The following is a 25612-nucleotide window of genomic DNA, read 5'->3' as shown; positions in this document are numbered from 1 at the left end:
GGTTCTACAAAGTACTAACTCAGGGGTTTCTGAATACAAATGCTTGTATGGTTGACAAAACATGACACATGACAAAATGTGAAAAATTTCAAGGGGTGTGAATACTTTTTCAAGGCACTGTACAATATATCTTTCTGCCTTTTTTTTTTTTACTCTGCCCCACCTCTTCTTTTTTTGACTAGCCTATAAGGCAGTGCCACTGCTGCATGACTACCAGCTAACACAAGGATAGGCTGTCATCATTGCTATTCTCTGCCCTTGCAAAGCACCTCACCTGTAGGAGTGTGAGACATATTACACAGCAGAGCTCAGCTCCAGCAGGTGCACACACAAAGGACGGCCCCGCTTCTCCAGTTACTGATATCTCCATCCAGCTTATCCTGAGCTACAGCCAAGCACTCTACCAAGATGGTAAGTTATTATATATCTCAAAACACGATTGCATACTTCTTTGTTGAATGCCTATAGCTAATTTCCTATTTATTAACCAGCTATATTGTATTAAGTCAGTGACAGGCTTTTACTGAAAATAATCTAAAATAGCAGAATAAAACAAAACAAAAAATAAATAATTAAAGGATCTACATACAACAAATGTCTTTCTAATACAAATAAGTAGATTTTGTTTCTTTTGAATGCGTGTATGGTATGCAGTTATGTAAATAAATCATTCAATGTAAGCAGACGTCTACCTGACAATTTACTTTGTTTTAATAATTTGTCCTTAATTATAGGATATTATAGAAAAAGCAGATTGGAATTTAAAAAAAAAAAATAAAATCACAAGATATTTTTCTATACTATACTGTCCATCGTAACTTTGAATGTTGTGTTTATCATAAGAGTTTTCTTTTCTTCTTTATTTTTTTATTTTTTTAGCCTGATGTTTTTAATTTGCTTTATAGTTCTTAGAGCTTTAAACACTTGCGTTACTTACTGTATATTTAGCAGTAGTATTAAGAAATGACATGGATTATGTAGTTGAAACGCACAAATGATTAAAGAAAAAGAGAATGACTCAGTACAGCTGTATTATAGAATGACAAAGCTAAGTGGAATAGTCAGCTTTTTCTATAGAAGGCATCGAGTGTACTTACATCATTAATAAATGATGTGCACCCTCATTCTTGGGATCATCTCAAAGCTCCAGTCATCTGCTTTCATCTAGGAAATATATGTTCTTCTTAAAGTATAATCTCAAGCTTCAATCCTCCTAAACGTATTTGGTTCTTATGTGGAATCCTGTAGAACTGAGATCTCCACTGGCTCTTTATATTGTATTTTCCTAGAGCTGAAATCTCCCCACCATACTTCCTAGCTCTGCTCCGGTCTCATGTCCGTATGCCCCACCGACCCAACACACACTGATTAAAAAAAGGTATTTCAATATAACAGGGTAAGTAAGGAAGAGAGTAATTGTAATCTGCTGTTTGCTAAACAGGTGCAAATTTAGAAGCAATAATGCAAAGCAGGTTCAGGATAGCAAAGAGCATGCTTACAATTCAGAATAATACAAACATGTTACGAAAGCTGCACAAATATAGACTGTGGTCTAAGGGGCTGAGCCATATGCAAACACCCACAAATTACATTGCTGATAATAACACATTCATATATATTATAAACGGTTTTAGACTACTGACTACAACAGCACTCCAGTTAAGTCTTCGCTCCTGTCCCTGTATAGTTTTTGGATGTGCGTTGATGGCATAGTAGTATAGTGGTGGTAAATAACTTTGGCCCACTTTGGCTACATATACCTAGAACCCAATTAATAGAATAGGTATTTTCCTGCTCTTCTAGACATCTGGGTATAGTGATGCAGAAGGGGCAAACTGTCCCTTTCACACTCTCCACATCTAGCCCGAAACGAGGCATGTGTGGTGTTGATATCTGGTTCGGCTGCATCGCAATGCAAATCCTGGCAGGAAGGAACAATCAGCAAGCCTAGGTAGGCAGGTAGAATAAAGCTGAACCTGACTGTTGCTTGAAATTCCCTAGAAAACAACAAAATAACACATCCAGTTTCACTTAAATACCCTCCAACAAATGTAAACATTTAACCCCAAGATCTACATGCTGGCATGTAAACTGATGGCAAACAGAAAGGGCTGAGTGTATGCATAAAGTACAATCCCCTATTACCACTACCAATTCATGCATAAAAAAGTGTTTAAAAACAAGATTGTTTTTTGTACAATTTCACAGTACTTCCCAACAGTTTAAGATGTGAAAAAGGGACACGTTTTAGCACATACAAATATCTAGGAAAAGGATACACCACTGCCACACCCCCAGGTATACGGAGCATGGAAATGATATCCAAAAAAAATAATGACTAATACCGAACTCTGGGTGTAATCTTAATTAAATATTTACATGTAAGTACTGTATGTACATATATCTATCACTGCTTAGACTAATGCCAACTGGTGATACATGAGAACTTTATTAGCTACAGTAGCTATAGAGGAAAGCAGAAAAGAAAAAATGTTTGAGGTGGTGATGAAATAACACTTCAAAGTAGAGATAAGCTTAGGTTATGTTTGGATGCTCTTCCAAACCCACGTGGCTAAGGCCACTAGGAAGCTATCAAGGGTCTTGATAGAAGTGTGGTTGTGGAGCAGGCAAGGCCTTGTTTACAGATAATTGGGCTATTACAGGTGACAGCTTCCTATCGGTCTTGGCCACGTGGGTTTGGTAGAGCATCCAAATACTCCCAAACTCATCTCTATTCATAAACTAAAATAACTATTTATGAGCAAATAAGTGATAAGTGTTCATTCCCTGTGGAAAATAAAGTGTACTCGTCTTAGTGATATTTTTATTTTTTTATTTTTTTAGGCAAAACTTATTGATAACTTATCCATTTTAGTGAACCTTGTATATCATAAAATATTATTTTATTTAATTTTTTTTGCATCTCAACATGCAACATCCAACAACTGCAGCACATCATTTCTCAGTGGGTTTTCTGATAGTGACAACAGTGGATCATAACTGTGCAATGTGCAATGCAGGAGCACAAATGGCAGACAGAAACAGAGCATTGTCACCAAGGGCAAGAACAAGGACTTTCATAATAGAATCACCAAGTATTATGCTAATAAATTTAAGAATACTGAAAACATTAAACATTATAATGACTGGGTTTACTTATAAATGGATGTACACAAATTATGCAATTTCTGTACACTATAGAAGTTTCTGGTCTACACTAGGCATCAGCAACTTCTTTCATGATTGCTCAGGTGGGCACATGAATGCTAAACTCCTGCATTCTAAAGGGGTAGGGTTTGGGGCTCATCTAGGGTCTAAAAGTGAAGGGTTTGGGGCTGATCTGAGGTCTGAAAGTGCATACATTGGGACTAATCTGAAGCCTAAAGGTGCAGAAATTGGATTTTTTTGTGGTCAAAAGATGCATTAACTTAGGCCATTGTGAGGTCTAAGGGTGCATGTACTGAGGCTGATCCGGGGTCTGAAGGTGTATTCTTCGAGGATGATCTGAGGTCTAAAGATCCATGCATTGATGTTGATCTGAGGTCTGAAGGTGTATTCTTCAAGGATAATCTGAAGTCTAAAGATCCATGCATTGAGGTTGATGTGAGGTCTGAAGGTGTATTCTTTGAGGATAATCTGAGGTCTAAAGATCCATGCATTGTGGTTGATGTGAGGTCTGAAGGTGTATTCTTCGAGGATAATCTGAGATCTAAAGATCCATGCATTGAGGTTGATGTGAGGTCTGAATGTGTATTCTTCGGGGATAATCGGAGGTCTAAAGATCCATGCATTGAGATTGATCTGAGGTCTGAAGGTGTATTCTTCGGGGATAATCGGAGGTCTAAAGATCCATGCATTGAGGTTGATCTGAGGTCTGAAGGTGGATGCATTGGGGCTATTATTATATAATATTGATTCCGTTTACCTTGCCATTAGCAGAACAACTATGAGTGTAAATAATCTATGACTACAGGACACTATTTTTACGGGCACACTGGCTGTCTAATGTTTGAAAAAGTGAAACCTAATGTGTTAAAGTTTGCTGACACCTGGTCTATACAGTCACAGTAAAGACATGCTTTAAAATGGTCACAAGAACTGCATGCATCTTTTCCCTTACTCTATGTTATACATTAGTCATAGAGCTTCAACATGGTAAATATCTGTACAAATGGTAATATCTGTACAAACACACAAAAAAAGTTTCTGTATGCAAGGACTATCATGTAATTTTCTTATTGCTATGGTAACGTCTGTTTACCTTTGCATTTTTTGGGGAGTTGGAATATTGGTACTCCTAGTTATTTGAAACCTTCTAGTGAGTAAGAGGTGATGTTATCACTTACTGGATAGCATACCATTACTTGCTCTGCCTCTCCACATACTCCTTTAGGAAGTGTGACACGATGAAATTGCTAATTTTTAGGCCATTTTCATAATATTATGGGACCATTAATCTAAGGAAGCCTATCCGTTTTAATGGGCTGCCTATACCCCAAAAAGGTGCATGTATAATTTTTTGGCAGTGCAGCGCAGTGCACTACAATGCACACCCATCAGGGAGGTGCGTTGGGGTACGCCTCTCCCATAATATAGGAATTAAAGTAATTAAACACTTAAAGTGGTTGTAAACCCTTACAAACCACTTTGACCTACAGGTAAGCCTAGATTAAGGCTTACCTGTAGGTCCAAGAAATATCTCCTAAACCTACACGGTTTAGGAGATATTTGCCCGAAGACAGGCACCGCTGTCTACGGCGCATGCGCCGTAGACAGCGGCGCGCAGGCGCACTGAGCGCGACATTTCCAATAATGGAGCTGTCGCACGTGTCGGCTCCCGTGCACATGCGCGGGAGTGACGTCATCGCGGCTCCGCCGAATAACAGCGGCGGAGCTGCGAGACCCCACCGAGAAGATGGATGCGCCGGACTACAGGGGACAGCGGTGACTTCGCTGGCTCCTGTGTCAGGTAAGTGACACATAATGGGCTACTATGCGATGCATAGTAGTCCATTATGCTTTGCCTTTGCAGGGAATGAAAGAGGAAGTAAACCCATCAGGGTTTACTTCCTCTTTAAGGGCCACCCTATAGTAGTTTTAATGCTATAGGGCGGGACCTCTGAGCTGGATTACGTATATATACGTGATGTGGCTCTTTGATCACCCCTGATGTTAACCCCTTCCCAGCCGCCAGTGTCAGTAGTACAGTGACAGCGTATATTTTTTAGCACTGATCACTGTATTAGTGGCACTGGTCCCCAAAAAGTGTCAAAAGTGTCAGCTAGTTTCCAAATGTCTGCCGCAATATTGCAGTCCTGCTACAGGTTGCTGATCGCCGCCATTACTAGTAAAAAATAAATAAATAAAAATAAACCAAAATATCCCATAGTTTGTAGATGCTATAACTTTTGCACAAACGAATTAATGTACGCCTATTGGGATTTTTTTTTTTTACCAAAGGTATGTAGCAGAATAAATATATATGAGCTCCTGCGCTGTTATGGAAAATTAAAAAAACACGTCTAAATGGATGCTGCACACACCGTATGAGTCAAGCGGCCTCATAAATAAATAAACAATGATAGTAAATGATGGTGTTGCGCTCCCAGCATGAATGTGTCAATATGAAATATAAAGTGATGGATAAATAACAACAAAATAAAAATGTATGTGAAAGAGAAAACAAGTCTCAAATATAAAGTGAATCGTGCTGTCCAAAAAATGTTACTATACTAATAGCCCCAATAGAATAAAGTGCTGATGTGCTAAATCTTCACAGCGATCCACACATAATAATCGCAATTAAAAAAAGAAAAATTACCAGTATAAATAAAGAGTAATAATCACGCTTAAAAATATCTCAGTAAAAAATATTAATAAATAAATATACGTGAAAGACAGATCAAATGGATCAATAAAAAAAAACGGTGGTATACAGATAAGAAATAGCCAATGTCACTCAAAGAGAAAGTCTATATAAAAGGTGAATTAAGTCCTCCAAACGATAGTGAAAGAAGCATCACATATGTGGCAAACAATCTCCAAACAATAGTGGTGATTTTCAGGTGTCCATCGAACCCGTGAATGCACTAGGTAATTACCTTACAGCTGTAAGGTGAACAGCGTAAATGTGAACTCCTGAAAAGAGAGGGGGGGGGGGGGGGGGGCTTCGGTATCTCACTTCTTCTCCTGTCCACACCACTTCTCAATTCAAAATCAATATCGAGGGTGACTTCAAAGAGATGCTCAAAACATAAAAGTGGAGCCTGCCATAGTGTAGCAGTTTGTGTAATATAAAATTTTATTAAAAGTACAGACTACTCACATTATTTCAACGACTACTGCACAGTAAACAAATACGAGAGGCCCGCTCGTGTGCGAACGTCACTTCCGGTGTCCGTCTGCTTTCCTACGCGTTACGTCACTGTCACGTGACTTCGACTGGGATGCGACCTTTTATATAGACTTTCATTTTGAGTGACACTGGCTATTTCTTATCTGTATACCACTGTTTTTTATTGATCCATTTAATCTGTCTTTCACGTATATTTATTTATTAATATTTTTTACTGATTATTACGTGATTATTACTCTTTATTTATACTGATAATTTTTCTTTTTTTAATTGCGATTATAATGTGTGGATCACTGTGAAGATTTAGCACATCAGCACTTTATTCTATTGGGGCTATTATTAGCATAGTAGCATTTTTTGGACAGCACGATTCACTTTATATTTGAGACTTGTTTTCTTTTTCACATTAATTTTTATTTTTTTGTTATTTATCCATCACTTTATATTTAATATTGACACATTCATGCTGGGAGCGCAACACCATAATTTACTATCAATGTAGCAGAATACATATTGACCTAAGTTAATGAAGACATTTGTTTTGTTTTTTTACATTTTTTTATTGGATAGGTTTCATAGCAGAAAGTAAAAAATATTGTTTTTTTTTTCAAAATTGTCAGTCTTTTTTATTGCTGATAGCGCAAAAAATATATAAACGTAGATGTGATAAAATGCCACCAAAAGAAAGCTTTATTTGTGGAGAAAAAAAGGACATAAATATAATTTGGGTACAGCGTCGCATGTCCACGCAATTGTCAGTTAAAATAACACAGTGCTGTATCGCAAAAAATGACCTGGTCATGAAGAGGGGTAAATCTTCTGGAGGTCGAGCGGTTAATAACATTCGGAGTGAATGGCACTGCATCTCACCAGCACATGGGCCCTCAGGATAGGAAACTACTGCTAGACTTTAAATTATTCTTTCAACAGAAATATGTCTATCAGTAGGATAATGAGATACAGTTAAAAAAACAAACAACATTTTAATATTCTTTTGTTTAAATTTGTATTTTTTTTTAAATGGCATGCATTTGTTTGTGTTTCTGTGCACCTATATGCAGGGATAGAATGATGTCTCTTAGAAAGGGCTATTACATAAAAAATCACTAATAGTATATTTCTTCTAAATACGAAAAAAAAAGAAAAACACACAAATACATCCCTACAGATCAGGTAGTATCTATAGATAGATAGAAATACCTAAACTACAATGACAAACATTTAATATAAATATAATGCAGATTACCAGTCCTTAGATGTGGTGGCTGCATTTGTTTTCTTGTTTCAAGTGTATTTGCCTTTATTTTAACCTTGTGATTCTGACAGTAACACACTTATAATCGATCTACGTGTCCTTCCATATTAGGACAACTGAAATAAGTTAGGACCACGGACTCCAGCCTTTCTCTCATTGTTCATAACATAGGGGGATGTGGTTCTGTAGTCCTTCTCAAATAACAATGTCAGCACAGGCAGAGAGCACAGGAATCATCAGCTCACAAGATTTTAAGCAAGAACAATAGAGTGCCATCCTAATGGGCACTGATTGCCACTGATTGGCATCCCTGGTGGGCTCACCTGGTGGTCTTCAGTGGGCATCTCTGGTGGTCTCTAGTGAGCATCCTTCAATGGGTCTGCGCTGATAATCAATGCGCTGATTATCAGCGCAGACTCCCCCTGTCAGGCTGATCTGTTCTCATCTACTCCCGCCTGTCAATGCGACCAATAAACGGCTCTTCCTGGTTACCACGTGAACAGCTGTGATTGGACACAGCTGATCACATGGTAAAGAGCCTACGTCATAGGCTCTTTACCAGGATTGGAGATGCGATGTGTCAGACTGACACACAACACCACCAATTGCCGCGCTTCGCGCCTCCGTGGGCAGGAGATAGTGGCTTGTCCTGCCGGATGTCAAAAGACGCCCAGTCAGGATAATAAAACCACTTTCCGGCCGTCATTCTGCTATATGGTGGGCATGAAGTGGTTAACAGAAATAAAGCGCTTTCAATGGTATAATTCACACACCAAAGGGGACCATACAAGATAAATTCATTGTTAGGCCTCTTGCACACGGTACTCTGGAGGAACTGCAGACATCCATAGCTCAGGTGGAAGAATCTGTCCACAGGACAACTATTAGTCGTGCACTCCACAAATCTGGTCTTTATGGAAGAGTGGCAAGAAGAAAGCCATTGTTGAAAGAAAGCCATAAGAAGTCCAGTTTTCAGTTTGCGCGAAGCCATGTGGGAGGACACAGAAAATCTGTGGAAGAAGGTGCTCTGTTCAGATGAGACCAAAATTTAACTTTTTTGCCTAAAAGCAGAAAGCAATGTGGGGGAAAGCTAACACTGCACATCACTCTGAACACACCATCCCCACTATGAAACATGGGGGTGATAGCATCATGTTGTGGGGATGCTTTTCTTCAACAGGGACAGGGAATCTGGTCAGAGTTGAGGGGAAGATGGATGGAGCCAAGTGCAGGGCAATCTTAGAAGAAAACCTGTTAGAGTCTGCAAAAGACTTGAGACTGGGGCAGAGGTTCGACTTCCAGCAGGAAAACGACCCTAAACATACAGCCAGAGCTATAATGGAATGGTTTACATTAAAGCATATTCATGTGTTAGAATTGCCCAGTCAAAGTACAGACCTAAATTCAATTCAGAATCTGTGGCAAGACTTTAAAATTGTTGTTCACAGACCCTCTCCATCCAATCTGACAGAGCTTGAACTATATTGAAAAGAAGAATGGGCACAAATTTCACTCTCTAGATGGGCAAAGCTGGTAGAGACATACCCAAAAAGACTTGCAGCTGTAATTGCAGCAAAAGATGGTTCTACAAAGGACTGACTCAGGGGGGCTGAATACTAATGCAAACTACATTTATTTATTTGTAAAAATGTTTGAAAACCATTTATCATTTTCCTTCCACTTCACAATTATGTGCCCCTTTGTGTTGGTCTATCACATAAAATCCCAGTAAAATACATTTAAGTATTTGGTTGTAACATGACAAAATGTGGAAAATTTCAAGGGGTATGAATATTTTTAAAGGCACTGTACTAGAAAGATTAGAATAAAGGGGCATCATTTTGTTCACTATTAACAACTAGACTTGTTAATATTTTTGGGAATGTAGAATTGTGTTTATTGTTAAAATGCACTTGATTTTAAAGCCATATAAAGAAAATGGCTTTTAATTGTTATTTTTAGATATACACATAGAATAGATTTGCTTAATGTAACTAGTTTTTTCAATGTGTGTTTAATTATTATAAAAACCTTGTTAATATGTATAATTTGTAATAACCTATATAAGCATGGGAGCAGTCAAATCTACTCACTGCATACTCCAGCTCTGCATCTCCGTTCTCAACAGTGTAGCCCCTTCGGGGGGTAAAATCTCAGCACTTGTTAAGCAGAGAAAATTTGTAAGGTTGGTGTTTCCCAAACTGATGTATGTGTATTTTCTGGTGTATGTGGCAGTACTGTATGAAAAAGACTGTGACAGCAGAGAACGTTGGGACTTCACATTTAGGAGTTGTGAAAATAATTATTTTTTATGTTGGAAAAATGCTGTGGCAGTGGGGAAATATTGACTTTTCTTTCTGTGTTGGTCCACGGACCAATTCGAAACCCCATTTTCAGACACTTCTTTTATATTTTCAGCTGCACCAGTACCAGCTGGTATCATTGACATGTAGTGTCAAAAAGCATTGCTGCAAAAGCTTAATGATATCTACAGTATGTTGATTATTCCTCAGTGGAGTAATATGCATACTGTAGCTCCCAAGTCCAGACTGTCCCTGATTTGGAACCCAGTCCCTCTGTCCCTCTTTCCTCCTCATGTGTCCCTCATTTTGGTCTGATCTGTATAGATGTATATAAAATGCACTTTTTATCTTTCAATAAGTGTTTCCCAGTGCTAAACCTTTAATCCAATTTCTAAATTCTTGCATTTGTAAACTTCAAAAGTCAGTATAATGGAATAGTAGTGGTTTAAAAAAAGCACTCGTGGGTTGAACTAATCATTTTTTTGGTATAATTCTCCTTTAAAGGGGGCATGGCAGGGGGTGTGCCCTACATACTTTTGCTAACCCTCATTCCAATCTCAAAAAGTTGGGAGGTATGGATATGCCCTCCCCCTCTTAGTACAGGCTGCCTTTTTTAATCTGGTGGTAGAGGGACTGTTCTGAGTCCTGAATTTGAATCCTGGACTGGCTGACTGACAGGCCTGCCTTAATGCATGTGTAATATACATAATTAATTATTTTGTGGTATATACGCTCCTAACCTCTGCTATACCAAGTCCTGTGTTCTGAATCTAATGTACTAAGTTTTGTGTCCTGAGTAGAGAGTACTGAGTGTAGTGTCCAGAGTCCAGTGACCCAAATTCAGTGCCCTGTGTCCAGAGTCTAGGGTCCTAAGTCTGGTGTCTTGAGTCTGGGGTGCTCTGTTCTAAGCCCAGAGTCCTGTGTCTCAAGTCCAGAATCGGGTGTCCTTTGCCCAGAGTCCTGTGTTCTAATTCCAGAGTTAAGGGTCCTATATCCAGGGTCCTGTGCAGGGCCATCTTTAAGGCAGGGCAAAAGGGGAAGCTGCCCTGGGCCCTGTCATTGTTGTGGCGCCCAAAGCAGCTGCCTCATACTCGCTAACTATCCCAGTTTAAATTCCCTTGTCCTTTGAAGTTTTAGTCATGTTCTGTGTCCCATTATTTCAATGTGAAGTGCTGCTACTAATGCTGCCCAGCTCTGCCTTATTGTTGTGTACAGGTGACTCACCTGCAGACCCTGTGTTTACATGTAAATAACCGGAATTCATAAGTAAATAGCTGCAGCTGGTGGCATTATTATGTAAATAAAGGTGGCATTCATATGTATATCATGCCCCCCTGCAGTGAGGAGATGATGTGCTGGAACTTCTAGCAACCAACCAGTGAGCAGTAATACTGTACAGTAATCTCTAGCAACCAATCAACAAGCAGAAATCATTTGCTGTAACCTCTAGCAACTAATCAGTGAGCCGTAATGTGTGCTGTAACCTCTAGCAACCAGTCAGTAAGCAGTAATGATATGCTGTAACCACTGGCAACCAATCACAATTGTTGCCTGATCTGATACAGTAAACTGATGTTAAGTCTAGCTGCTATTTATTGTATGTCTCAGAGCAGGTGAAGAGTAAAATTGCATGGGGGGGCCCAATAAAATTTTTGCCCAGGGTCCAATCAATATTAAAGATGGCCCTGGTCCTGTGTTCCAAGTTCAGGGTCCTCTGCTCTATTTCCAGAGTCCTGTGTGCAGAGTCCAGGGACCTGAGTCCAGAACCCATTGTCCAGGGTCCTGAATCCAGAAAAGTGCTGAGGCCTTAGACCCGAGGCTTGAGTCCAGAGTCCTGATGAGTCCTAAGTCTTTGTTGCTGAGCTGCCTGGCAGTTGCAGAGCCTGGAAAGGTGCCAAGACAGACAGAGTGTTCCTGATGGAGTCAATGAGTAACCTTACGCTGTTAATAAGCACTGATTGTAGGAATCAGCACAACATCAAAACTATAATTGTATATCTGTGGTGTGCCACAACCATTGTCATTATTCCAATGCATGTTGCAAACATTAATGTTTCATCATTGTGCACTATGCACGGTGTTGTTAACCCCTACCCAGCCCCTGTACCCCCCCCCCCCCATGCACAAATTAAGGTTAAAAAAAGTTAAAGTCATATCAAATTATCTTAAAGTTAGCAGCACCGGTTTACTAAGAGCACTAAACAACCTAAAACAACTAAACAAAATAATTTAAAAAATAATAAAAATAAAAACAACTGGCACCGCCCACTGCTCAACTGATGCCATCCACTTCCCTACAATATATCTATATTGTACAAGACGCCAAGGTTGGGTCCTGGACGGGTGCTATATAGCACCGATATTTGGGTTATAATCCCTTTAAGGGAAGTGTGGTTGTATTCAAGGAGTCACCAAGGATGGGTGAGGAATTCCCGGGAATAGCCTTAGTCAGGAGAGGACTGACTTTCAGTTCTCTCGGTGTTAATAGAGAGATATTTAGGACCCTGAATTTCGGAGGATCTAAAGGGACATTCGGGTGGGAAAGAGCCTCCACCCCTGACTACAGGGGTTCCAGCACACACAGGTTTAAGAGCCTCGAGGAAGCCGCTCTTAAAAGACAGGGAGTAGCGCTAGGTGTGGTGGTGAGGAGGAGGTGGTGAATGCACCCGTCTCGAAGAGCTGTCCTCCTGCTGGAGGCTGCTAAAAAAAAATCCTGCAAGGACTGTTAAACTCTTGGGGCAAAGACCCATCCATGAACTGTATGTGCCTTTTTACTTTTACTTTGTGCTGAAGATAAGCAGACTTTATTTCATATTTTTGCTTGTGTGCTGCTTGAAGCCTTGTTTTGATTTGCTTGCTAAAAAAAATAAAAGTTTAATGGCTTTGCACTTGGTCCCGTGGATCTACAATCCCCCCAAACTTTACAATAAATATATATACATACACAAACATATGCATGTGTTTGCACTTTGGGATGCACACCCTAATGCAATAGTCTGTACACGCCAGTGCAGATGACAGTGTGTAACCTGTGGCACAAGCACTGGTGATTACACTTTATTGATTTTGACATGTCAGTCAGGCAGTGGCCAATATGATCCCTGTACGCAGCCCGCATGTAAACGCTGACACAAACATTTACATGTCCACAGCAAAAAATACAGCCAAAATTATGACCCCAGATGCAATTGTCCTATTTTTTTGTGCTACTATGTGTTTGTAGTGGAGTATGAAATGGCCCATAGACTAGTATACAGCTGCATATGGCAGATGGAAACATACCTATACAGGGTATGCAGAATGTTAGCCCATACAGTATCTCACATAGGTGAGTACACCCCTCACATTTTTGTAAATATTTGAATTTGTAAATTTTGTAAATATTTTAATATATCATTTCATGTGACAACACTGAAGAAATTACACTTTGCTACAATGTAAAATAGTGAGTGTAGCTTGTATAACAGTGTAAATTTGCTGTCCCCCTCAAAATAACTCAGCACACAGCCATTAATGTCTAAACCACTGGCAACAAAAGTGAGTACACCCCAGTGGCCAAATTGGGGCCAAAGTGTCAATATTTTTTGTGGCCCCCATTATTTTCCAGAACTGCCTTAACTCTCTTGGGCATGGAGTTCACCAGAGCTTCACAGGTTGCCACTGGAGTCCTCTTCCACTCCTCCCTGACAACATCACAGAGCTGGTGGATGTTAGAGACATTGCACTCCTCCACCTTCCATTTGAGGATACCCCACAGATGTTCAATAGGGTTTAGGTCTGGAGACATGCTTGGCCAGTCCATCACCTTTACCCTCAGCTTCTTTATCAAGGCAGTGGTCATCTTGAAGGTGTGTTTGGGGTCGTTATCATGTTGGAATACTGCCCTGCAAAGGGAGGGGATCATGCTCTGCTTCAGTACATGTTGGCATTCATGGTTCCCTCAATGAACTGTAGCTCCCCAGTGCCGGCAGCACTCATTCAGCCACAGATAAGGACACTCCCACCCCCATGCTTGACTGTAGGTAGGACACACTTTTCTTTGTACTTCTCACTTGGTTGCCACCACACACGCCTAACACCATCTGAACCAAATAAGTTTATCTTGCTCTCATCAGACCACAGGACATGGTTCCAGTAATCCATGTCCTTAGTTTGCTTGTCTTCAGCAAACTGTTTGCGGCCTTTCTTGTACATTATCTTTAAAAGAGTCTTCCTTCTGGGACGACAGCCATGCAGACTAATTTGATGCCCTGTGTGCCATATGGTCTAAGCACTGACAGGCTGACCCCGCCACCCCCTCAACCTCTGCAGCAATTCTGGCAGCACTCATATGTCTATTTCCCAAAGACAACCTCTGGATATGACGCTGAGCACTTGTAGTCAACTTCTTTGGTCGACCATGGTGAAGACTGTTCTTAGTGGAACCTGTCCTGTTAAACCGCTGTATGGTCTTGCCCACCGTGCTGCAGCTCAGTTTCAGGGTCTTGGCAATCTTCTTATAACCATAGGCTATCTTTATGTAGATCAACAATTCTTTTTTTTCAGATGCTCAGAGAGTTCTTTGCCATGGGATACCATGTTGCACTTCCAGTGACCAGTATGAGAGAGTGAGAGCGATAACACCAAATTTAACACACCTGCTCCCCATTCACACCTGAGACCTTGTAACATTAACACAGTCACATGACAGGGAAAATGGCTAATTGGGCCCAATTTGGACATTTTTACTTAGGGATGTACTCACTTTTGTTGTCAGCAGTTTAGATATTAATGGCTGTGTGAGTTATTTTGAGGGAAAAGCAAATTTACACTGTTATACAAGCTGTACACTCACTACTTTACATTTTACATTTAATTTCTTCAGTGTTGTCACATGAAAAGATATAATAAAATATTTACAAAAATGTGAGAGGTGTACTCACTTTTGTGAGATAATGTATATCTTAATACAGTTTTAGGCCTCATGCACATCGCTCCCACATCGCCCCAAAGATGGACTTTTTTTCCCACCCTGCAAGCACACCCCCCCCCCCCCCCCAGTGTGAAAGCACTCAGGCTTTCACTCTGGGATGGCTTGAGAGGTGCATTTCAGGCACTTTACTGGCACTTTAATGCCTGAAAAGGCCCCACCCCCAGTGTTAAAGGGGTTATTGCATGTTAGCTGTGCATGTTGTCCATGTACACATAGGGGTTTAAAGGAGTTTAGAGGCAGGTACATGTAGAGGCAAAAAAAAACATTGCTAGTACGTCCAGGAGCAGCATAGTTTGGCAGAAAAAAAAATGCTTGGCACTCCTTAATGCATGTAAACGTGCCTAGGCGCTAGGTGCATTTAACGCTTGAGTGGTAATTCATTTCAATGGTCAAAATAAATGATTACACGAGTTTACAAGTGTCAAGTGTTTTTTCTGCCAAAACTCTGTTCTCTGAGAGCCCTGTTATCTCTGGACTAAGAAGGGCCCTAACTAATGGGATCACTCCACAAAGTCTGACATAGATAATGTCTATCCCTACTCCACTGAGCAGTGGTTCTTAATTTACGTTGGCTGACATCAGAGCTCAGGTCCTGTTTTGGAACACTCCCCCCTTCACATTGGGGAAGGGTTCTTGCAATCCCACAGGCCTGGAACCACAGATCTGGAACTGCAGCTTGTACAGTCCAAGTTTGGGTGGACATGCTGAGCTTTATAGTCCCAAAGCAGCATAGTACATATCACAACAGCTTCAAGGAGTATCCCACACAGACAGGAATGCAAAGGGAAAAGTCCCTCATGATAATCCACAGCAATGTAGGTTGGGGTCAGTCTTTCCGCTGCAATATACAACAGCAATACCTTTCAAGCTACTGTCTTCCCCACAACTTTCTCCTCACCACTGTTATACCCCAGGAACAGTCCTCCCCCTTTCTCTCTCCACTCTACATGTCTTCGTGGGTACAGATCTACTCCTCCCTGGCCTTCTGCCCCGTTCAGGCCAACACAAGCTAATTACATTCATGCTGGTGTGGGGTATTTACTGTAGCTCCAAAGCTCAAAACGAGTTAGAGCTCCTCCTAGCTCCACCCATGACATCACTGCAGGAGGGCTCTAAAAAGGGATCTAAAAGGGGCCTAGCACCTGATGGTACTACTTTCTGTAACCCAATACTATTCTGGAACAGAGCTACCTAGTGGAAAACTAGCTAACTGCACCTGTCTACACAGTCCCTGCTGCCAGATAGAGCAATGCTGTGGACCAGGGGCTACATGTGTGTTTAGGTCTTTAAAGTGACCCTGTTTCTTAAAAAGAAAATCTAATAAAAGCTCCTTGCAATAGAAAACTCTAACTTTCTAACAACAAACTTTGCTGTCTTCAAATGATATAGGCACTAGCAGAGCCAATAGCATTCAACACTTCCAGGAGTGTTGGATAGCTGTCTCCTAAACAACCAGCTCTGTGGTTCCATCTGCCCACCCCACATCACTACAGGACACATTAGTGGCATAGGGACCGACATGAGGAATCACTGAATGCAGAGGAGAAGCAGAATTTGATACACCCCTAAAGAAATGTGTCAGATATGAAGATCCTGCCAGAGGGTGTTGTGTTGTATCCTTATCGCCCCAAAATAATCCATGCACATCCACTACTTAAAGGCCCTAAATTTGTAATTAAATTAAATATTGCTATATTTTTCTGCCTCCTTGTAACATCCTCTGTAAGCTCCTGAACCTCTAATTTTCTTTCTAAGGCCGCGTACACACGGGCGGATTGTCTGCCCAACTAAGTTCGGCAGACAATCCCACAGACAGTCCGTTCAAAATTTGCATGAACGGACTTGACCACACACGATGAGCAGACAGTCCGCTGAAAGCGTGCACGATGACGTCTACAGCACGTACGACGGGACTAGAAAAACGACGTCCTATACACTGCAATGCAACCTTCGGCTGTGTAAATCCTTTCTGAGCATGCGCCATACTTAGTCCGTCCAACTTGCCTACACACGAGCGGACTGTCCGCTGAAACCAAGTTTGAACGGACTGTCTTACGGAAATTCCGTAAGACTTTGTTCGTCAGATTGTCCGCTGAAAAAGTCAGCTGAAGCCCACACACAAACGGATTGTCCGCTGAAACACTGTTCAGCGGACTAAGTTGGACAGACAATCCGCCCGTGTGTACGCGGCCTCAGTGTTATTTGTTTGGAATGAGCAGTGCATGTTAGTTGTGGTCATGTGCACTGCTCAATGCACACTACAAAGCCCATAGTCCCTAGTCCATCTTGGGAGCAACAAGAGAGTGGGGGATATGTTCCTACATACAGTGGAATCATGGAGAACTAATGTAGCCAACCTCTAACACCCTCATACCCATACCTTGGTCTCTTTGGTATATGATGTGCAGCACTCCTACCGCAGAATGTAGTGGGAATATGTAAAAGGGGGGCACTAATTGGGGCCCACCTGTGTCAGATTGTGGCCAGAACACCTATGTTAGGCATATAGTTTAGGTTAAGGTAGTGGTTATGGTTAGGAAAGTTTAGATACTGTCTCTTTAACCACTTAAGCCCCGGACCAATTGTCAGCCTAAGGACCAGAGGTCTTTTTACAATTTCACACTGCACTGCTTTAACTGGTAATTGCGCAGTCATGCAATGTTGTACCCAAACGAAATTTGCGTCCTTTTCTTCCCACAAATAGAGCTTTCTTTTGATGGTATTTGATTGCGATTTTTATTTTTTGCGATATAAATGGAAAAAGACTGAAAATTTCAAGAAAAAAATATATTTTCTACTTTTTGTTATAAGAAAAATCGAATAAACTCAATTTTAGTCATACATTTAGGGCAAAATGTATTCAGCCACATGTCTTTAGTAAAAAAAAATGTCAATAAGCGTATATTTATTGGTTTGCGCAAAAGTTATAGCGTCTACAAACTAGAGTACATTTTCTGGAATTTACACAGCTTTTAATTTATGACTGCCTATCTCATTTCTTGAGGTGCTAAAATGGCTGGGCAGTACAAACCCCCCTGCAAATGACCCCATTTAGGAAAGTAGAAACCCCAAGGAAATTGCTGAGGGGCATGTTGAGCCCATTGAATAATGACAAAAAGTTGTCACTAAATGATATATTGCTCACACATGCCATGGTTATATGTGGAATTGCACCCCTAAATATATTCTGCTACTTCTCCCGAGTACGGGGATACCACATGTGTGGGACTTTTTGGGAGCCTAGCCGCGTACGGCACCCCTAAAACCAATCACCACCTTCAGGATTTCTAAGGGTGAAAATTTTTGATTTCACTCCTCACTACCTATCACAGTTTCGAAGGCCATAAAATGCCAAAATAGCACAAAACCCCCCAAAATGACCCAATTTTGGAAAGTAGACACCCCAAGCTATTTACTGAGAGGCATGTTGAGTCTATGGAATATTTTATATTTTGCCGCAAGTTGGGGGAATATTACAAACTTTTTTTTTTTTTGCTCAAAGTTGTCACTAAATGATATATTGCTCACACATGCTATGGGCATATGTGAAATTACACCCCAAAATACATTCTGCTGCTTCTCACGGGGATACCACATGTGTGGGACTTTTTGGGAGCCTATCCGCGTACGGGACCCCGAAATCCAAGCACCGCCTTCAGGATTTCTAAGGGCATTAATTTTTTTTTTTACTCCTCACTACCTATCACTACCTATCACAGTTTTGAAGGCCATAAAATGCCAAGATGGCAGAAACCCCCCCCCCCCATGTTGGAAAGTAGACACCCCAAGCTATTTTCTGAGGTGCATGTTGAGACCATTGAAAATTTTTTTTTTGTCCCAAGGGATTGAATAATGACAAAAAATAAAAATAATTTTTTTTTACAAAAAGTTGTCACTAAATTATATATTGCTCACACATGCCATGGTTATAAGTGGAATTGCACCCCAAAATACATTTTGCTGCTTCTCCCGAGTGCGGGGATACCCCATGTGTGGGACTTTTTGGGAGCCTAGCTGCGTACGGGGCCCCGAAAACCAATCACCACCTTCAGGATTTCTAAGGGCGCAAGTTTTTGATTTCACTCCTCACTACCTATTACAGTTTCGAAGGCCATAAAATGCCAAAATGGCACAAAACCCCCCCAAATGACCCCATTTTGGAAAGTAGACACCCCAAGCTATTTGCTGAGAGGCATTTTGAGTCCATGGAATATTTTATATTTGGCACAAGTTGTGGGAATATTACAAACTTTTTTTTTTTGCACAAAGTTGTCACTAAATGATATATTGCTCACACATGCCATGGTTATAAGTGGAATTGCACCCCAAAATACATTTTGCTGCTTCTCCCGAGTACGGGGATACCACATGTGTGGGACTTTTTGGGAGCCTAGCCGCGTACGGGACCCCGAAATCCAAGCACCGCCTTCAGGATTTCTAAGGGCGCAAATTTTTGATTTCACTCCTCACTATCTATTACAGTTTTGAAGGCCATAAAATGCCAAAATAGCACAGAACGAAAAAAAAGAGATTGATCGGTGGGTATGCCCACCATTAGAATACCTCCCTTCATCCACCCACTTCTAATGATGGGCATACATGCACCATTTATATATGCCGAAGCATGGGGGCATCCTCCCACAAAAAAGTTATGCCACGTACACTCGGTCAAACTTTTCCACGGGCAAGCCCTCCGTCGGAATTTCGACTGTATATACGCGGCATTAGGAGCAAAATTGCTCCTCCTCCCCTGCTGCCCCCATGGTTCGGCATATATGCTCTTTTTTTTTTTTTTTAACTGTGGTGGTGAAATCACCTCCTACAGCACTGGAGTCACGGCTTTATGTATCGTGGGAGCAAACGCTATTGCTGTCAAGATAAATAAATCCGTGCTGCAGCTGAATGGCGTACCTGAAAACAAAAAAAATGGTTAACAATAAAACACAGTAAACAGTAAAGTATAAAAAAATAGAGAGAAGAGAGAGAGAGAACAATAAAATGACAACTATTTTTGATTTTTATATTTTATATATATATTTTTTTTTATTTTACTTTTTTTTTTTTTTTTTTTACACTTTTTTTTTTAACTGTAAACTGTAACAACTGTAACGGTTCGGGTCTCTCAAAATGCGATGGCATCTTGGGAGACCCTGTGTTAGTGTGCCTAGCCTGTGAAATGCTGTACCCTACGCTAATACTTACACTAGTGAATGGTAGCGTTCAAAACATTCACCAAGGCAAAGACCAGGATTGCCAGGACAACGTGGACAATAACAATGGGTGTCATGCCTATATCCGCGCTTGGTACAGACACGACATCTTCTTTGGGGGGGTTTGTTGGGTAGGGGTACTCGGGAGGGCATTACGGAAAATGCCTCTCATGCAGCCGGCTTACTGCATTTGGTTGGGAATGGTGAGGTGCAGAACCATCTGGATACAGAAGGTCTGTGACAACCTCTCTCTGGAAAAAAGAAAGGTTAAAGTCCCGCCTGAAGCTTTGTATAGCACATAAGCATTCAGCAAAGCCAATTGAAATAAGTAAACAGACACTTTTTTGTACAAGCGTCTGGCCTTACGGGCAACTAGATACGGCGCCAACAACTGGTCATTGAGGTCCACCCCTCCCATATTTTTGTTATATTCGTGGACACAGAGGGGTTTCTCCACAATACCATTCGCCGTATGAATTTGGACCGTCGTGTCTGCATGAAAGGAGGTAAGAACAAAAAAAATTCTTATTATCCCTCCACTTCAGCAAATTATTACACCGCAAGCAGGCTCTCTCCCCCAGCCTAAGACGGGAATCTACAAGCCGCTGGGGAAAGCCCCGGCGATTAGGTCGCACGGTGCCACATGCTCCAATCTGATGATCAAACAAATGACTAAACAGTGGCACGCTCGTGTAATAATTGTCCACGTACAAGTGGTACCCCTTTCCGAACAAGGGTGACACCAAGTTCCACACTATCTTGCCAGCGCTTCCTATGTAGTCAGGGCAGTTCTCCGGCTCTGCGTGACTATCTTTACCCTCATAAACCATAAAGCTCCATGTATAGCCTGTGGCCCTGTCACAGAACTTATAGAGCTTGACCCCGTATCTGGTACGCTTGTTGGGAATGTATTGTTTGAATGACAAGCGCCCAGAAAACTTAATCAGGGACTCATCAACACAGACAACTTGATGGGGAGTAAACAAGTCTGCAAAACGTTGGTTGAAGTGGTTTATGAGGGGCCGAATTTTGTAGAGCCGATCGTATTCAGGGTCTCCACGAGGACGACAAAGTTCATTGTCATTGAAGTGTAAGAACCGCAAGATCTGCTCGTATCATTTCCTGGACATGGAGTTAGAGAACACAGGCATGTGGTCAGTCGGATGTGTGGACCAATGTGCCCGCAACGTCATGAATTTATGTGTGCCCATGTTGAGGGAAAGGCCCAGAAAGGTCTTAAATTCGGGAAACCGTAACTGGTTTCCAATCTCTGGCAAGGGAAGGCAACTGGGGATTAGCGGCGATGTGTTGACCAGCATATAAATTAGTTTGGTCCACAATAGATCTATAGAGATCTTCCGTGAAATACAGCGAATAAAAATCAAGTGGCGTAAAATCAGCTGTATCCACCTGAATACCGGGTTGGCCAGTGAATGGGGGAAGTACTGGTGCTGCAGAAGTGGCGGGCACCCAATAAGGATTGGCGAATTCTGCAGGAAGGGCACTATGGGAACGACGGGCCTGCCTTTGTCTTCTTCTTGGTGGCAGCAGGACACTACTTGTGCTTGCCACCTCGCCAGCTTGAACTGCACTTATGGGACTCGCCACATCACCACGTGATACTGCAGTGCTGGATGTACGTCCAGGGTGTACTAGGCCACTGGTGCTTGCCAGTTCACCAGAAGGATGAGCGGCTCTAGTACTTCTCTGCTCCATACGAGGGACCTGCGATTCTTGCACCTCAACAACATCAGAAGATCGGGGTCTGGTACACCGGACGTTAGCAGGGACCTCATCTTCGTCATCAGAGCTAGCTGTCATGGAGCCGCTGTCCTCTACAGGATCGTATTCTGAGCCTGAATATGACAGATCAGTGACTTCATCTTCACTATCTGTCATGCTCAGAAACGTGTAGGCCTCTTCACTGAGTGAGTGAGTCTCACTAGTGTACTCCTAAATTTAGAGCCCAAAATGGCAAAGCGAAGGTACACTAGTGAGACTCACAGGAAAAAAACACCTAGGCTGTCAGCGACTGTATAAAACGCTACCAAAAAAAAACTGTTAGCGATCGCAGGGATCAGGCCTGACTCTGCGAACGCTGCAGTTATGTGTATTCTGTTTTGTAAGTGACAGTGATCGATCGATACTGCACTTGGGTGGGCTGGGCTGGGCTGGGCGGAGGGGCAAAACGCAGGTGCTAGCAGGTATCTGGATTGATCCCGCTAACAATGCGTTTTTTTGGAACCCTAAACTGCTGGGGACGCTAGTATAGATCTGATCTGATCAGATATTGATCTGTTCAGATTCTATACCACTAAGGGAGGTGTATGCTTTGCGCGTGGGTGTTAGCGGTACTGGCACTCACCTAGTGCTGCCTGGGGCGACGCAGACCCTATCTGACCCTAAAACCTAATTGATATCACCGCCGGTGATCACTGGTGAAAGGGTTAACTAGGGGCAATCAGGGGGTTAAAACCTTTATTAGGTATTATATGGGGGTACCTGACTCTATATAAAAACCTGACGGGGAACCTAAATAACTAAATAACTAACTGGCTAACCAGCATCACCAGTGACACTTATACAGTGATCACTGGTGAAAGGGTTAACTCTAGGGGCAATCAGGGGGTTAAAACCTTTATTAGGTTATATATGGGGGTACCTAACACTATAAAAACCTGGCGGTGAACCTAAAAAATAACTAGCTTCCTAGCCGCACCAGTGACACTAATGCAGCGATCAGAAAAACGATCGCTTAGTGACACTGGTAAAAGGGGGTGAAAGGGTTAACTGGGGGGCAATCAAGGGGTTAAACCTTTATTAGGGTGGTAGGGGGCTACCCTGGACCTAAAGGGGCCTAACACTAACTGCCCTGACACTTTTTACAGTCACAACTGACACTAAATGCAGTGATCAGTAAATAAATGATCACTGCAATCAGTGACACTGTGACTGGGGGGTGATCGGGGGTGACTGGGGTGAAAAGTGTGCCTATGTGTACCTATGTGGCAGTGGACTGTTGGTGCACTTACTTAGATGTCTTCTCTCCTCGCCGTCCGGTCAAAAAGACCGCCACGAGGAGAGTGACATCACTTCCTCCCTGCCTGTGTTTACAATACACAGGCGGGGGAAGCTTCTCATTCGCCAGGAGCGATCGAGAGGGGATGGCTAGAAACCAACGGCCATCCCCTCATCCTGGATCGCTCCTGAAGCGAAACGGACCGCCGCAGCCAGCGGGAGGGGGTACGATTGGACCCCCCACCCGCTGGAAGGCAAGCACGTACCGGTACGTGCTTGTGCCTGTCGGTGCCATTGTGCCAACGTATATTTACATGCGGCGGTCCTTAACTGGTTAAGGGGTTCTGTATTGCAGATTCAGAAGATCCAATGGGATTGCTGGGAAGGTACTGGAAGCCCAGAGCGTCTATAAAGGGCAGCTGCGGTGGGGCTTATTTCCTTTTCCCCCTGGACTGGACCAGCAGCAGAAGTACTCCCTCCCTCCCCCGTGCACCTCTTATGTGGTTTGGTCACCCTGGGTTTCCGGGGGGGAACTGTTTGTTATATAAAGAAGGTTGTTAACTGGCTGCCGAAGGTCTGAAAACTGGGCAGTTTAATAATTTGGTAAAGTTATTATGATAATAAAAGTAAGTGCAATTGGATGTTTTAGATGTTAAACCAATAAAGGTGCCGCGGCCAAATATTTGCCAAAATGTGTGGTTTGGTTATTTAGCAGTAGCCGGGTGGCGGTTATGATGAGAGGGTGTGTGGCCTACAATTTCATTAATTAGGATAGTAGCATTGATCTCTACTAGTCTCATGTAACACGTTCCCAATTTCATACTGTGTTCTGGTGCATATGCCCAGGCCAAAAATGTAGCATGTGTGGGACTCTATGATCTTCATTTTCTCTATTGTGTCTGCAGTTTTTGACAGTCCTCTCAAGCATTGCATACTGTATATTGAACATTTGGTGATGTCATTTGAGGCCCCTTTTAGCTCATAAGTTGACAACCACTGCTCTAATAAGGGGATTTGGACGAGGCTGAGAACAAGTACTTTTTGATTTAATAATACATTATTGAATAGCATTTTATTTTTTTCATACCAGAGTTTAGAGTGACTTTAAACACAGCAGAGTTCAAAATTTGCCTGCTGGAGAGGTAAGTATTTAGCGGTTTCTATTGTACAAAGCTTTTATTACATTAACCAGACATCACTTTAATGAATATACAAGTTTGTAATATGCGTTTCATTAGTGCGTGTGAAAAATATGCACACGTTTAGCAGAACTAATGCTGCGTACACACGAGCGGAATGACCGACAGAAAAAGTCAGACAGAAGCTTTTCATCGTATATTCCAGTCATGTGTATGCCTCATCTGACTTTTTTTTTTTGAAAATTCTGATGGACCTAGAAATAGAACAGATAGAATATTTCTGACGGAACCAATTCCTATCTGGAGAACCATTCGTCTGTATGCTGTTCCGATGGACCAAAAACTATGCATGCTCTGAAACAAGTACGAGATTTAAGATATTATCTACTAGCTATTGAACTTCCTTTTTCTAGTCCCGTCGTACGTGTTGTACGTCACCGCGTTCTTGACGATCGGACTATGGTGTGATAGTGTGTACGCAAGACAGTTTCAGCGGAATTCCGTCAGAAAAACCTTTGGAGTTTATTCCGATGGGAAAAACGGTCGCGTGTACAGGGCATAAGATGTTAATCAACTGTTTATGAATTTAAAGCGTTTGTAAACCCAACATTTCATATTCCTGATATGTGCCTGCTGTACCATGTACTTATATGGGAATGTATCCTGTTCTCTTTGTATTGCGTCCTTTGTGTGAAATCTCTGGTATTCCTGCCAGTCCCTCTAATTTCCTATTAAAAACTGACCACGCTAAGCAAGCGAACACACTGTAGTCAGTTCTCTATCTGTGCTGGGAACTCAGCCTGCTCTCCTCCAATGATTAGACTTGTCCTGACTCCCCACTGCCCCCTGCACAGACTTTTACTGGGAACCTCAGTGTGCTGCTGCTTCTCCTCCCCCCAGTTCTTTTGCAGGTGAGAACAGCATGAATGTGATCATTTATACAAAGGGGGAAAAAGTGTGTATACATTTTTTGTTTTTATATCTATACACAAATGTTTTGCCTTTCATTTCTGTTTTAAACTGAATAGATTGTTTTACAAGGTGAGGGTTTACAATCACTTTAAGGAAAAAAAACAAAGCAACTTTGGGAAAATGTTACCAAAGCGGTGCTGGAGATATAAATACAGTATTTGCAATCCAACTTTCAAAGGTATTCACTGTGATACCATTCAAGGCAAAATAAAACATTGGCCTACAGCCTGGGAAACCATTCAATCTTTTCAGAAAGAATGACCCAGCCAGTTGGTTTTAAATTACTCTTCAATCCTTGTGAAAACGTTTTTCTGTCTCATGTTCTCTGTAGTTATTCTGGCTTTATTAATGACCTTAATCAAATTAACTTTGATGTTAAATAAGCACT

The 25612-nt window shown here is 41.7% G+C and overlaps 1 protein-coding gene across 1 annotated transcript in view; it reads left to right on the top strand.

Moving 5' to 3' along the window:
* The first annotated feature begins 213 nt into the window (after positions 1-213).
* LOC143987476 (cofilin-2-like) overlaps positions 214-25612 on the top strand; it is a 45513-nt gene continuing 20114 nt past the window's right edge. Inside the window, exon 1 of the mRNA XM_077486212.1 lies at positions 214-411. Within this exon, the coding sequence (XP_077342338.1) occupies positions 409-411 (3 nt within the window). The 5' untranslated portion in view covers positions 214-408. The remainder of the gene's footprint in view (positions 412-25612) is intronic.

The sequence above is a fragment of the Lithobates pipiens genome, unplaced genomic scaffold, assembly GCF_037356315.1.
Source record: "Lithobates pipiens isolate NorthernLeopardFrog02 unplaced genomic scaffold, aLitPip1_a1.2 Scaffold_18, whole genome shotgun sequence".
Classification (NCBI taxonomy): domain Eukaryota; kingdom Metazoa; phylum Chordata; class Amphibia; order Anura; family Ranidae; genus Lithobates; species Lithobates pipiens.
The sequence above is the reverse complement of the archived record's forward strand: the minus strand, read 5'-3'. Positions and strand labels throughout refer to the sequence as shown.